Source organism: Macaca fascicularis, chromosome 7, assembly GCF_037993035.2.
Source record: "Macaca fascicularis isolate 582-1 chromosome 7, T2T-MFA8v1.1".
Taxonomy (NCBI): domain Eukaryota; kingdom Metazoa; phylum Chordata; class Mammalia; order Primates; family Cercopithecidae; genus Macaca; species Macaca fascicularis.
In genome coordinates this window covers 9,834,039-9,848,719 of record NC_088381.1, presented here as the reverse complement: position 1 = coordinate 9,848,719, position 14,681 = coordinate 9,834,039, and the positions used below count along the sequence as shown (strand labels likewise).

General features: G+C 39.5%; 1 protein-coding gene across 7 annotated transcripts in view; it reads right to left on the bottom strand.

Annotated features, from left to right (window-relative positions):
• RYR3 (ryanodine receptor 3) overlaps positions 1-14,681 on the bottom strand; it is a 566,003-nt gene that overhangs the window by 293,855 nt on the left and 257,467 nt on the right. For all 7 annotated transcript variants that reach the window (XM_005559076.5, XM_065547708.2, XM_065547709.2 and 4 more), the window contains exons 11-12: positions 8,947-9,120; positions 4,806-4,927 (exon numbers count right to left, since the gene is read on the bottom strand). In XM_005559076.5, the coding sequence (XP_005559133.3) occupies positions 4,806-4,927; positions 8,947-9,120 (296 nt within the window). The remainder of the gene's footprint in view (positions 1-4,805; positions 4,928-8,946; positions 9,121-14,681) is intronic.

Sequence of the window (14,681 nt, the reverse complement as noted above, 5' to 3'; positions counted from 1 at the left end):
GAAAAGAGTTTAAAATTACAAAAGGGCAAATTTATCAGAAATATACATCTGTTATAAACATATAAGCACCTAACAACAGAAACCAAAATATGTGAAGCAAAAACTGATGGAATTGAAGTAGAAGATAACAATTCAACAGTAACAGAAACACCAATACCCGATTTCCCACCAGTTAATGTAATAAACCATATTAACAAAGGACAAAACTATATGTTCATATCCACAGACCAAGAAAAAGCATTTGATCAAATCTAATGCTCATTCCAGATAAAAGCTCTCAACAAACTAGGAATAGAAGGGAACTTCCTCTACCTGATAAAGGGCATCTACAAAAATCCTACAGCCAAAACCACACTTAATGGTGAAAAACTGATGTTTCCTGCCCTCTCCCCACCCCCACCTTAGATCAGGAACAAGACAAGAATGTCTGTTCACATCACTTTTATTCCACATTGTAGTGGATATTCTAGCCAGTGCAATCATGTAAGAAAAACAAATAGAGGGCATCCCTATTGGAAAGAAAAAAATAAATATCTTTTTATTCACAGAGGACATAATCCTGTATGTAAAAAATTCTAAAGAATCCACCTGCTCTCCAAAAAGCCCACTGAATAAATAATTTCCATTAGGTCAGTGACATAAGTCCAATATTTCTAAAACTTAATTTCTATATACCAGCAGAAAATAATCTGAAATGAAATCAAAAAATGATTCTATTTGTAGTAGCACCAAAAAGAATCAAATACATAGGAATATATTTCATAAAATAAGTGCAAGACTTATATAATAAAAACCACAATATCTTCCTGAAAATAATTAAAGAAGAATAAATAGACATATTATGTTTGTAGATTGGGAGACTTAATATTATGAGGCTAACAGTCCTCCAAAACGATCTCTAGATTCAATTTAATACCTATGAAAATTCCAGCAGAATTATTTTGGACAAAAATAAACTCACCCTTAAATTCACATGGGAATACAAAGGACCCAGAAGCACCAAAATAATTTTGAAAAGAAGTACAAAATTGGAGCATTCACTCTACATTATTTCAATACTTACTATAGGTACATTAATTAAGACAGTGTTATTTTTGAATAATGACAGGCATACAGATCAATGGAAGAGAACTAAGAGCCCAGAAAGAAACTCTTACATTTATGATCACTTGGCTTTTGACAAAAGTGCCAAGGTCACTTGATGGGGAAATGTTGTCTTTCCAGAAAACCGTGCACGGAAAAATCTGATATCCATATGGCCACATACAGAAATATTAATTTAAACGTTTACCTCATACTATGCACAGAAATAGACTCAAAATGGATCACAGACCTAAATGTAAACGCTAAAATTCTGAAACTTTTAGAAAAACATAGAGGAGAAAATCATGATGATTTGAGTAAAGAGTTCTCAGGTATGACACCAAAAGCACAATCCATAAATATGTTAAATTGAACTTAATCAAAAATAAAACATTTGTGCTTCAAAAGACACCATTTTTAAAAAATGAGAAGAAAAGCCAAAGACCAAGAGAAAATATTTGCAAATCATAAATATGGCAAAAAACTCATAATCAGAAGATACAAACAACTCTCAAATTTTAATTTTAAGACAAATGACCCAATTTGAAAAGGCAAAATACTTAATTACATTTTACCAAAGAAGATACATGAATGGCTAATAAGCACATGATAAGATGTCCAGTATCATTATTCATTCTGGAAATTCAAACTAAAACCACCACGATAATATCTACTAGTATCATAGCTACTAGTATGGCTACAATCAAAAAGTCAGATAGTGACAAATGGAGGAAAAGATGTAATGAAAAGAAACTTCAGACATTTCTAAGAGAAATGTAAAATGGTACATCCACTTTGCAAAACAGATTTTTCAGTTTCTTATAAAGTTAAACATACCCAATTGAATAAATAAAACATGGTATTTATATAAAATGGAATATTATTCAACCTTAAAAAGGAATGAAATCATGTTACGTGTTACAACATGGACAAACCTTGAAGATATTTTGCTAAGTGAGATAAGCCAGACACAAAAGGACAAATACTATGTGCCTCCACTTATATGAGGTACTGAGAATAGCTAAATTCATAGAAGCAAAGAGTCAGTAGAAGTTATAAGGGGCTGAGGGAGAGGAGAATAGGGAGTTCTCGTTTAATAAATACAGAGTTTCAGTTTGGGATGATTAAAAAATGTGGAGATGGATAGTGGTGATGACACTAAACTTAAAAATGGCTAAAATGATAAGTTGGATGTGATATATATTTTACCACAATAAAAATATATCAAAACATTATACAAATTTATATATGACTCAACAATTTCACTCCTATTTACCCAAGAGAAACAGAAACCATATCTGAAAACTTTTACACTAATATCCAAAAAACATTATTCTTAGTAATCAAAATGGAAACTATCAACTGTTCATCAACTAAATGAGTAAAATGTGATATATATGCATCTCTATCTATATAGAACTCTCCCTCTACACACACACACACGCGCACGCACACACACACACACACACACACACACACAAAGAACACTCTGCAGCAATAAATAAGTGAAGAAACAAAATAATAAGCTTCAAAAATATAATGCCAAGTGAAAAGGCCAGATTCAAAAGACAACATATTTCATGATTTATTAATGTATTAAATTGAGACAGAAAGCAGATTAGTGGTTGCCTAGGGCTGTAGGTGGCAACTAGAATAAACTGCAATGAGGAGATATTTTTGGAGGGATGGAAACGTTCTAAAACTGAACTGCAGTGATGGTTGTAAGGCTCTGCAAATAAATATATGAAAGCTTACTGAATTGGCCAGGGATGCTGGCTCATGCCTATAATGCCAACATTTTGGGAGGCTGAGGTGAGAGGATCACTTGTGCCCAGCAATTTGAGACCAGCCTGGGCAATATAGTGAGACACCATCTCTACAAAAAATTAAAAAAATATTGGTGTGATGGTATTTATGCGTGGTCACAGCTACTCAGGAGGCTAAGGTGGGAAGATTGCTTGAGCTCAGATGGCGGAAAGGCTGCAGTGAGACCCTATCTCAAACAAAAAACAAACAAAATCTCATGGAACTGTACATTTAAAAGGATGAATTTTGTAATATGTAAATTCTACCTCAATAAAGATGTTTAAAAATAATTTCCCCATTGTCAGGCACATAACTCCCACTGACTTTTTAAAATAACAACTTAATTGAAATACAGTTCACATATCATATGATCACCCATTTAAAGGGTACAATTCAAAGGTTCAGTAGCTTTGGGAATATTCAGAGTTGTGCAACCTTTGCCATGATCAGTTTCAGAACGTTTTCATCAGCTCTCCAGAAAGCTTTACACAGTAGCAATCACTCTCCCTTTCCCCCAAGACATCGCAGCTTCTGCCTCTTTCTACTTCTCTCTACTTCTAGGTAGAAAGAAGGTAACTCTTCCTACTTCCGCCTCTGCTTTTTTCCTCTATAATCTGTTCTGGACATTTTGACCATGTGAATGGAGAAACATCCCAGGATAGCAGTTCTCAACTGAGGCTGATGTCAGAATCACCTAGGGAGCTTCAATAAAATACCGGCATTTGGATCCAACATCTGCAGATTCTGATGCAATTGGTTTAAGATGTAGCCTGGGCATCAGGGTATTAAAACCTCCCCAGATAAATCTAGCATGTGGCCAAGGTTAAGATCTCTATTGTAGGGCAGTCATGTTTAAACTTTAGTATGCATCAGCATCACCTGGAGGGCCTATAACAATATGAGTTGCTGGATCTTATTCTGAGGGTATCTGATTCAGTGGGTTTGAGGTAAAACCTGAGAATCTGCATTTTTTAACAAGTTTGCAAGTGATGCTGATGCTCTGGTCCAGGGATGCACTTTAAGAATCTTGGGAGATGTCAGAACAGCAAGATGGAAGGAACCTGAGCCCCAGTAGCTAGGCCACCTATTTTCCTTAAACCACCTACCTACTTTATATTATTACCTAAACAAGAAGTAAAAGTTTACTCTGAACTGCAACGGCAGCCCAGCCTGTTTCCTAATACACATCCCTTGGACTGCAGTCTTTCAACAGCAAGAAAAGTCAAGATCTAAAACAAAGTTCTCATTTCATGCAAATTCACACATGTAATTTACACCCCTTGGCTTTCGAGAGATTTTCCTACAAGAGAAGAATGATCTTGGAACACTGCACAGTTTACAACAGAATCAGTTTCTCATGGTAATTGGTGAAAACAATCCACAGAGTTCTGTTTTGGAAGCATTATTTAGACTGGAGGGATTATGATCCAAGCAGGCAGTTCAGTTAATTTTCTCATTTAAGCCACAGCCACAGTTGGGTAACCCAAGGCTTCCAGTGCAAAGCTACTTTGATCCAAACCATAGCAGCAATTCTAAATGATGGAGAAACCCTTCCTACATAATACATGGGGAGTGTATCAGTTCCTCTTTGCTGTTTTTCTTTTTACACACAAATATAAAATGGACCAATGCACTCCAGCTCTTTTCACTTAATTGTCATGCAAAGATCTTGGATATTCATCCCTCCAATCTGAATAACTAATGGAGCTTAGGCATTTGTTGAGCAAAGGGTGAAGCTAGTAGGAGTTCACCTGTGTAGGAAATCTGTTTCAGCCTCAAGCTCTTGATGGTAAAACTCTTTGCTGGTGTATCATTATTTCCTGAAAACATTCACAGTATCAAAAAGAGGTGGGTGGTGGTGTTGGAAGGCCACAGAGTCAAACTCACTAGGTAGAGGAGGAAAGGAGCTAACATACCTGACAAACTGGCTGAATAAGGCTGTAGTGTTCCGGATGATCCGAGCAGCCTGGGACTCCTCACGCTGGCATCTCTGCAGTGTTAATCCATCATCCATGTGGCCTTCCTGATGGAGTATGACCTACCCACGTGGCAAGGGACAGAAGCTCTAAGGTTACAATTATTCCACATATGGACAGTCAACATTTCCCACAGTATTTCCCTCATCCCTCTTATTCCCTTCTCCAAATAAGCTCCCCTGCGTCCATTTTGAGAATGGGACATTAGCAAAGTTATTGCACCCATATGCCCTGTTAGTGACATGTGCATCATTCCTTAGACACAGTGCTTTGATGAAAATGAAATTTTATGTGCCACCATGGTATGAGTTATGACACATTCCTCAGGCCTAGATTTGAAAGGGTGATAACATATCTCATAATCGATTTTTCTCTTAAAATGAACATGGAATCTTACCCTTGGAAATGGGAAAAGTCACTGTGTTCAAAGTCTCTTCCTCCAGAGATGAATTGAAGAAAAAGACAATGTAAAGCAAAACCCTGTGCTGGGATCAGGCTTGGTTTCTTGACTGAAGGCCAACTACACTGAGTTAGTTAACTGTAGGGCTGGGGAAAGCAGCTCAAGGTGGTAGCTGGCTTCTCTTGGAGGCTAGAGAGCCAATTTGAAAGCATGGGCTCTGATATCAGCAGACCTTTGTCTAGTCCTGCTATGCCACTTACCAGCTGTGTGACCTTGGGCAAGTTACTTAACCCCCATTTGCTTTGGATTTCACCATCTGCAAACGGACTTATCTTAGAGGGTTGTTTGCAGGATTCAATGATTTACATGTCATCAACTGGCATGGTACCTAGAATCTAATAGGTGCTCAATGAGTGTTTATTATCAGAGGCAGTATAGTACTGATGTTAGACCAGTTATCTGGAAGCTAAGCATATGTACTTGTCACTAAGGACACCATGACACAATTTTTTTGGGAGGGGCTACCCACTTATGTGGAGGTCAGTGGCTTTTTCCCTTAAAACGATCAAGTGGGCCAGGCGCGGTGGCTCAAGCCTGTAATCCCAGCACTTTGGGAGGCCGAGACAGGCAGATCACGAGGTCAGGAGATCGAGACCATCCTGGCTAACATGGTGAAACCCCGTCTCTACTAAAAAATACAAAAAATTAGCCGGGAGTGGTGGCACACGCCTGTAATCCCAGCTACTCGGGAGGCTGAGGCAGGAGAATGGTGTAAACCCGGGAGGCGGAGCTTGCAGTAAGCTGAGATCCGGCCACTGCACTCCAGCCTGGGCAACAGAGCGAGACTCGGTCTCAAAAAAAAAAAAACAAAAAAACAAAAAAACAACAACAACAACGACAAAAAAAAAGATCAAGTGTGTTAAGTGAGACAGTTTGATCCTGGTTCAAGTCGAGGTCAAATCCTGATCCAAGTTCCTTGACATGGTTTCCTCTTGATGGAAGTAAGCAAAGACAGACAATGTGTAGATCCTGGAAGTCTACATGTCAACACGGACAAAACGTGTGGCTCTAGAAAGTATCTATAGAATAAAGATTGTTGGCCTCTCTCATTTTTAGCTTAAAGAAGCAACTTATTTTCCTTTCCATGTGAAAAATCTTTTCCTTGCTTTTTATTATTTTGAAGGTACTTCCTGATATGATGAATTAGAATTCAGGCTTGTTCATTTTTGAAACAAGACTTTGCATCCCATCTGTATACTGCAGTGTGAGCATTAGCAAAGGACACTGTTACCATTGGAATCACTAACTGTTAGAAAATATTCCTTTGTCAGAACACCTCAGCAACTGGTTAGCAATGCTGCATTGGGGTTTAGTAATACATTGCCACTACGTTTACTTTGGCCTGGGTCCCAGATTTCTGGTCCTTAAAGACCAAAATTCTTAGGTTTTGCTTGTTCAGATAACACCTTTAAACTGGCCAGCCAAATGAGAAAGTAATGAGAACTGGGGGGAGATGCAGTTGCTAGAATGTTGTTATTATGAACCCTACTGATCTCAGCAGCCCAGTTCCTAAGGTCCTTCTTTCTCTCGGAGAAATCTTACAACTGAAGAGCAGGGAGAAGAAGCCTAAGGTGGGAATAGGAAAGAGGGTGCTTTAAAGTGGCTACTCATCAGGTGTTTCATTGTGTTTGTGCTTGATTGGTTTCTGTTGATTACTGTTTTGTTCATTTCATAAAACACGGCACAGATTCAGACATCCTTTGTATTTTTAGAGAGGGCACTTAACATGCTTCCTAGGAAATGAAGCAGCGTCGCCCTGTCGAGAGCTGAGCACTATCGCACCAGCTGGGGAGAGTTCATAAAAGCACCTCCCCAGTTCACACATACATTCTAACAGTTAAATGAATGTGCGGGCTATGGTCCTAGAAGAGAAAGGCATGGACAGGTACAATAAGTCAACAATGCGAAATGAGATCTCTCCACATTTGCAGAGTCCTTGGAGTGTGTCCCTGCCCACCCAGAGTTACAGCCCAGATCCACAAATTCTACTTTCTTTAAATGCTACCAATGCCTTAGTAGGTCTCAAAAACTGTAGAGGCTCTAGAGGGTATTACTGTACTCTACAGAGGATTGAATTTTCTTCTGATAGGCTGGTAAGAGTAGAGGATGAGTTTTTGGCATTTATTTTCCATTTGTTCTTATTTCCAGCGTGTAGCCCTCATTCCTGGGGTGTAGCTTTTCTGAAGCTCAACTGAAAGCCTACTGTATTTCCCAGGGTCATTCCAACTTGTCACACCCTGAACTCTGACTTGTATATCCCTAGTACTGTCATAATGTCAACACCTCTGCTTTGCTCTTCATGATCACAGCAGTTTTGCGTTTACTATTTTGGCTTCACACCCCATCCACGGTCAGCTTAGGATTCTAGAGGAAACTGCATGTAGAATTTTAGGCACATGTTTTTGCAGTTCTCTCTACTCTGGACTCTTGGACCCTTGAGTTCCAGAAGCCTTGGCTGAACCTATGTCTAATCTGACTCTTTAGCACAACTGAGCTAATGCAAGATCCCATTCCCTAGTTCTGCAAATCAGCAAATGTGCTGAGGGGAAAAACAAAGACGAAGGTGGGCTCACCTCAGTGCACTTACATTCTGTGTGCAATATTTTGTGCGTATGTTTTGGCTGGCTTGGTTATTGAAACCTTCCATTTTTTTTGAAGGTACTGTATCCAGCCTGTGCAGCTGTTTTCAGAGGAAGGGTTGGTCTCATACAAGCCAGATTATGTGGCCTCTTATTTATTGTATTTTCTATCCCCTCTTGATCACTTCATTTCCCCTTTTCTAGATATCTTCCTAGTCTGTGTTGCCTTACACAAAATTAAGATATTACCTTATGTTCATTCTCAACATCCTTTCTTACCATAACCTGCATTCTGGAAAACTTTTCATCATGACTACCTTAGGCTGCTATACCTCAACTACAGAGCACAGTACCTTCCAGCACCTTATTCTGGGACTAGCTGACTATTTAAACCCATATTTTATAAGGGTTTTTCAGGGATAAAAGCATCACATCCTTGACATCCATTACTTGGTTCCCACCAAAAGAAACACTGTTATGGCAATTGACTTTCTGGTGGAAAGATGCTGCATGTACCCAAGCTAGTTTTTCTCACTGGAGCAGGCTGTGATGCACCACTCAAATCAAGATACAATCTGTGGATACTGTCATTCCACAACATCTCTTCTTTCTGCCAGTGGGTTCCTGTGGGCTTGTTATTATGCAATCTGCGTTTTCTCTGTAGAGATCTATTTAGTCTTTTATGAAAACTGCACAATAACTCAATTATCCACTGAAATGAAGGGAGCAATGATGTGGATAATCCCAACACAGCAAATCACCAAAAGCCATTTAGATAGGGTTTCAGAGTGCATTAAGCACACCATCTCCTCCTTACAGATTTTCTGTGTATTTGGTTTTTTCCCCCATTGAATATGGGGTCAAAGTATCCACATTAGGCTGAAGTATGGAAGAAACTGTGTACAATCTATCACAAAATAACTCTTCCGAATAGTAAGAAGTAAATCACAATCACATCCACCTGATTCTCAGAATCACTTCTATTGCCTAGTTGCTTCCAACTCAGGGTAAAACAACTGTAGACAGACATTCTGACTCTCACCTTTCTTTTCAGAGGTCCCAGGCGGGAAGTTTTGGCATCTTGTGCTTTGTAGGTCACCCACAGACCACTGGCTATATGCTGTACAAAGCAGACAGAATCTCCATACTTGATTTCCGGAACTCCCATGCCTTCTATGTCTCGCTTGTGACTGGAATCTAATTTCTCCTTGAGTTCCTAATTCATACACAAACAGAAACAAACATAGGCATTACTGATTAAATTAGAAGCTCAATATACAAAACGAATCACCTGTGAGAAATTTGTAAGCCAGGCAACTGGTTACCAAAATAATCACGATGTGCCTGTCAAAGCCAGGATTTCAGAAAGACTTGCTTCCCTTATCTCTTGTTAATTGTAAAATCAATGGCTTTCGAGTTCTGGTTACATCAACGATTATTTAAATCCACGGGTAAAGGGGGCACCTAGTAAGCCCTCCCTTTTGTTCTGATTTTGTGTAATTCTTCACTATATTTTCTACTTTCCTCATCCTGATTTATATACCTTAATAAGTAACCCGTTACTAGCCAATTAACTTATTTCCAGCAAATGACATCTTCCATAATTGTAATGGTTACCTGTCACAAAGCACTCACTCAGAGGCTTTCATCCTATCTATTGATTTCATATAAAAATTTCTTATAAAAATCTGCAGAGAAAGGAGACCCTTTGAGTAGACAGGGGTTACTAACATGGCTTAAGCTAATGTAGTAATTTGTGTATCAGTCTCTTAAGGCCTCCTCAGTGGTGTGTTGTAGTCAAGCGGTTTCATTCTTCAGCTGTCACTGTTTCACTGCCTATTCTCCAGTGTGGAAAAGGGACTTCCTGTGCATCAGGTAACAACACAGTGACAATCTGAAGTACCTGTCACAATAGCGTGTCATGAGGTAGCCCTCTGATGCATGGTAACTTCTTCCCCTCCTCATCAATCAGGGCCTCTGTGGTTCTTTTCTGAATGGTTATACCCTATTTCCATTTCTTTCCTACATCTTGCATTAAATTGCTCATTTGTAAAAGCCATTAAAGAGGAAGCAATTTGAACTTTTACAGAATAAAAAATGGCTGTTACCTGTTTGCAAAAACGTTTTTCTCTCTGTCTCTCCCTCTCCCTGCCTCCCTCCCTCCCATCTCTCTCTCTCTCTCTCTCTTTTTTTTCTTTTTGAGCCCAGAGTCTCACTCTGTCACCCAGGCTGGAGTACAGTGGTACAATCTTGGCTCACTGTAACCTCTGCCGCCAGGATCAGGTGATCCTCCCACCTTACCCTCCTGAGTAGCTAGGACTACAGGTGCAGGCCACTACACCTAGCTAATCTTTTGTTTGTTCATTTATTTATTTATTTATGGTTTTGCTTTCTGCAGAGACAGGGTTTCCCCATGTTGCCCAGGCTGATCTTGAACACCTGGGCTCAAGCAATCCACCACCTCGGGCTCCACATTTTTCTCCTCCTTAATAGTGGAACAAACAGCAGCACATGTATTGAGTCATTACCACGCTCAATATAATGTTCTAAGTTCTTTACACGTATTAACTCTCCATAGTGGCCTCTGATGTAGCTACAAATGCCATTCCAGTTTTACAGATGAGAAAATGAAGGAGGTAAATTTGCCCAAGATCATTCCGGAAGTAATGACAGGAAGTCCAGCTCCAGAGTCTGTGCTTTTCTCCTACTCTAAACTACTCCTCACCCTTCAAAACCCTGCTCAGAGGTTACCTCTGTAAAGGCAGAGTCAGTCTCTCCTGCTCTTCTTCCCCAGCAGTCTCACTGCTCTACTGGGCACTTAGCACATCACATGTAAAATGTGTTTCTTTATATGACATTTTCTTTTTGTCAGGCTATGAAAAAAATCAGGGGCACAGGCCAAATTTCAATTAACTTTGGATTTATAACAGAAAATTCAACACCTATCAATTACTTAATGGACATATACTGAGAGAATATATATAGCTGAGCAATTTTTTCTTGTACGTTTATTTTTCATTTCAGCTCTTATTTTCCTTCAAGCTTTCATTATTTCGCACAACATTTAAAGGATCACTTGGAGCAATATTAGTACAAGAAATTTCTTTTTCTTTTAAATGTGTGTGTTGAAACATTGGCTGGATTATTAAATATGACTTCTTTACTTTTTCAAGCAGCAAGATAACATCCAAGGATAAGCATGAATTTTTCTTTTGCAAAAAGATTATTGCCAGAAAAATATATTTCTGATTTTGTAACATTAGCTAATAGGATAATAGTATTTGATATATTGGGATTTTCTTTACAGGCAATTCATCAAGAATGCATTTATTCTATAAAACAATGGATACTTGATTTTCACTGCAGCAATATTCACAGCTCTAGAGACACTCGAGCCAGTAACAGAACTGAAAAGATGCCAAAATTCTCATCTCTAGTCTGCTCTCTAACCGTAGCCAATGCAGGGGTTAAAATTATGCACACCACAACTGTTAAATATGAATAATTACATTGATTTCTAATAGCTACTGATTAAAACAATTCATATTACCCAACTATCAGTGAATATGGTAACTTCATTACTTTCTTGCCTTTCACTTAAACATGGCTTTGCAAAAAAAAAAAAAAAAAAAAGATCTGTTTTTCTGGAGTCACTGAAATAAACGAATCATGATTCTGTATAGAAAGGAGTGTTTCTGTGTCTTTGTTTTACAAAACAGCATCGGCTTCCAAATTCTATGGTAGTCGCTGCAGTGGCCACTTCTAATTTAATAGAACGGAGGCAACAAACGAAGATCTAGAGACAAAATCCATATGAAAAACAACCCAATTCAACCTTAAACAGTAATGATAAATCAGTAAAGGAAGTTAAAGAGCTAGGTGATGGAGAGGCTTGATTTTATTGACAGCACATTGGTGATTTTCTTTTGACTTGAGTATGAACTAATGCTCCCTTCTGTTTTTACCTGAATATGGCCCCAGCTGCAGCCACCCTACTGCTAGAAATGGAAACATTCTAAAAAATAGAGCTAATCCAATCATTCTCTTTCAATAACTCCCAGGTTCCTATGGAATACAATTATTATCTCTAAAGTTCTTATACCCCAAATGCTCTAACCAAATTGGACTAAGAGTACTTATATTCATGTGCCAAATATTCCCCTTCTTTGGGCCTTTACTGACATTATACTTTCTGTTTGGAATTCCCCTGCTTCATCTTGGCATCTCTACATCTGTATTGTTTATATTTCATATCTTCTGTATATTGTGGTATTTCGATATATTTTTGTTTGTTTTGTTTTTAATTTTTTATTGCTAAAAAATTAAGACAGTAAAATTTGCTTTCACTGGTGTACAGTTCTACCAGTTTTGACAAGTGCGTAAGTCATATTGCAACCCCTTTAGACAAATATAGAGTAGTTTCATCATCCCAAAAGAGTCCCCCAGGCTCTCCCTTTGAAGTCAGCTCTCCTCTCTCCTGGGCAACCAGTGATCTGTTTTCTGTTCCTGTGGCATTGCCTTTTCTAAACTGTCACAGGAACACAATAATATATACAGCTTTTTGATTCTGACTTCTTTCACTTAGCATAATCTATTTAAGATTTAAAGTATGTATACCAGTAGTCTGTTCTGTTTTATTACTGAGTGGTATTCCACGGCATGGATATACCACAGGCTTTCAATCCATTCAACAGAGGACATTTGGTTTACTTTCACTTTTTGGTAATTATGAAGAAAGCTGCTATGAACATTCAGGTACAGACTTTTTATGAACATAACTTTTTCATTCCCCTTGGGTAAATGTCTAGGAGTAGAATTACTGGGTCACTGGAGAGTATATGTTTAACTTTATAAAAACCTGCTGAACTGCTAAACTGGTATTTTGATATTTTTAAAACTTTCTGGCTGGGGAGAGACTGCCTTTCTGGTTAGAGACAGCAAAGGGCTCAGCTGCACGCCTTTGATATGCAATCTAATCAATTCACAACCAGACGTCCTCTAGCTGGCTCACACGTTCCAGGAGGCGATATTCCTCTGCCTTCCCAAGGCCAGGTACTAGGTAGATAGGGACCACCTCTATAGCTTAGAGTCCCCTGAAATTACTCAAACTAGCAAATCCCAAACTGTTTACCCAGCCCTGCCTTGCCTTAACCACGGAAACCCCAACAAAAGTGGTAGCAAAGGTTGTCACCTTGCTTATGCCCCTTGTCTGCCTCCTGACCAAAGCTGGTGCTTTCCTATGTGACCCTGCGTGGCGTGGCACGTCTCCTGTTGCTAGGACCTGTGAGTATAATAAACTTTGTTTTCCTAAGCCTCTCCTGCATCTCCTCACACGGCTGCACCTGACTGATGATCACATAAAGGAACACAGCACATCTCATCCATCAAGCCTTCTCTACTTAGCCAAAGCCGGAGGATACCTGTACACATTCTCTGATCTCATGGTTTTGTGGACCCTGCAGGGACTGTCCTTCCAGGGCTAGCCAATTCCTAAAAATGGTAAAGGACTCATCCGGGAGCACACCTTTTATATGCAAACCAATCCAAAGCCCATAAAGCCAACCTCCTCCTTTACCTTCTGGACCCCCATTCCCGTAGCCTAATCTCCCCAGGGCTGGTACCAGACAGCCAATAGCAACTCCCATGCTCCAGAGGCTGCTGAAATTATTCAAAGTAGTCAACCCTAAGCCTATTTATCCTGCCTAGCCCATCTCTTTCTATGGAAACCAAGAAAAGGCTCTTTCCCCCGGCTTCCCCTCACTCTCTCTTCCTCCTGGAGGATGGTGCTTCTCTGTGTGGCCCTGTGTGGTATGGCGTGTCCATTCCTCTTGGGAATGGAGTCAAACAAGTGTTCTTTTCCAATGCTGATTGTCTCCTGATTTGTTGGCTTCATCACACCTGAATAATAAAATCTACATTTTAAAAACAGGTATTATTGTTGGGATACTAGCTGCCCCCTGGCAGATTGAAAATGCCAAAGGTGTAAAACTGGAATTTCTTTGTCTTTGTACTTCATACAATGCTCTGCTTAAAACTGGTTGCAAATCATTTGTTATTGTTTTACTGTTCTGCAGGCATTCAATCTATATCTGTTTATTTGCATCAACCCTGTTTATGTTAGATGATAAGCTGATTCTAAGAAGGAAGAGGTTATCTGGCCTAATATGTGTTGAAGGGCAGTAATCATTATCCTCTGCCTCCACTGACACCTTATTAAGGAAATGCTCATGACCACATCATAATTGTCATATTAGTATTTGGCTGAGATGATCAAGTTGCTACGATTGGTTTAATATTCCTGGAATATTAAATGTTTGGCTGGAGATGATCAAGTTGCTAAGATTGGTTTAATATTCCTGGAAGGATGAAGAAAGGAGCTAGAACTAGGCCAGGCGCAGTGGCTCACGTCTGTAATCCCAGCACTTTGGGAGGCAGAGGTGGGTGGATCATGAGGTCAGGAGATCAAGACTATCCTGGCCAACATGGTGAAACCCTGTCTCTACTAAAAATACAAAAATTAGCTGGGTGTGTTGGTGCATGCCTGTAATCCCAGCTACTCAGGAAGCCAAGGCAGGATAATTGCTTGAACCAGAGAGTTGGAGGTTGCGGTGAGCCAAGATTGTGCCACTGCACTCCAGCCTGGCAACAGAGCGAGAGTCTGGGAAGGAAGGAAGGAAGGAAGGAAGGAAGGAAAGAAGGAAGGAAGGAAGGAAGGAAGGAAGGAAGGAAGGAAGGAAGGAAGGAAGGAAGGAAGGAAGGGAGGGAGGGAGGGAGGGA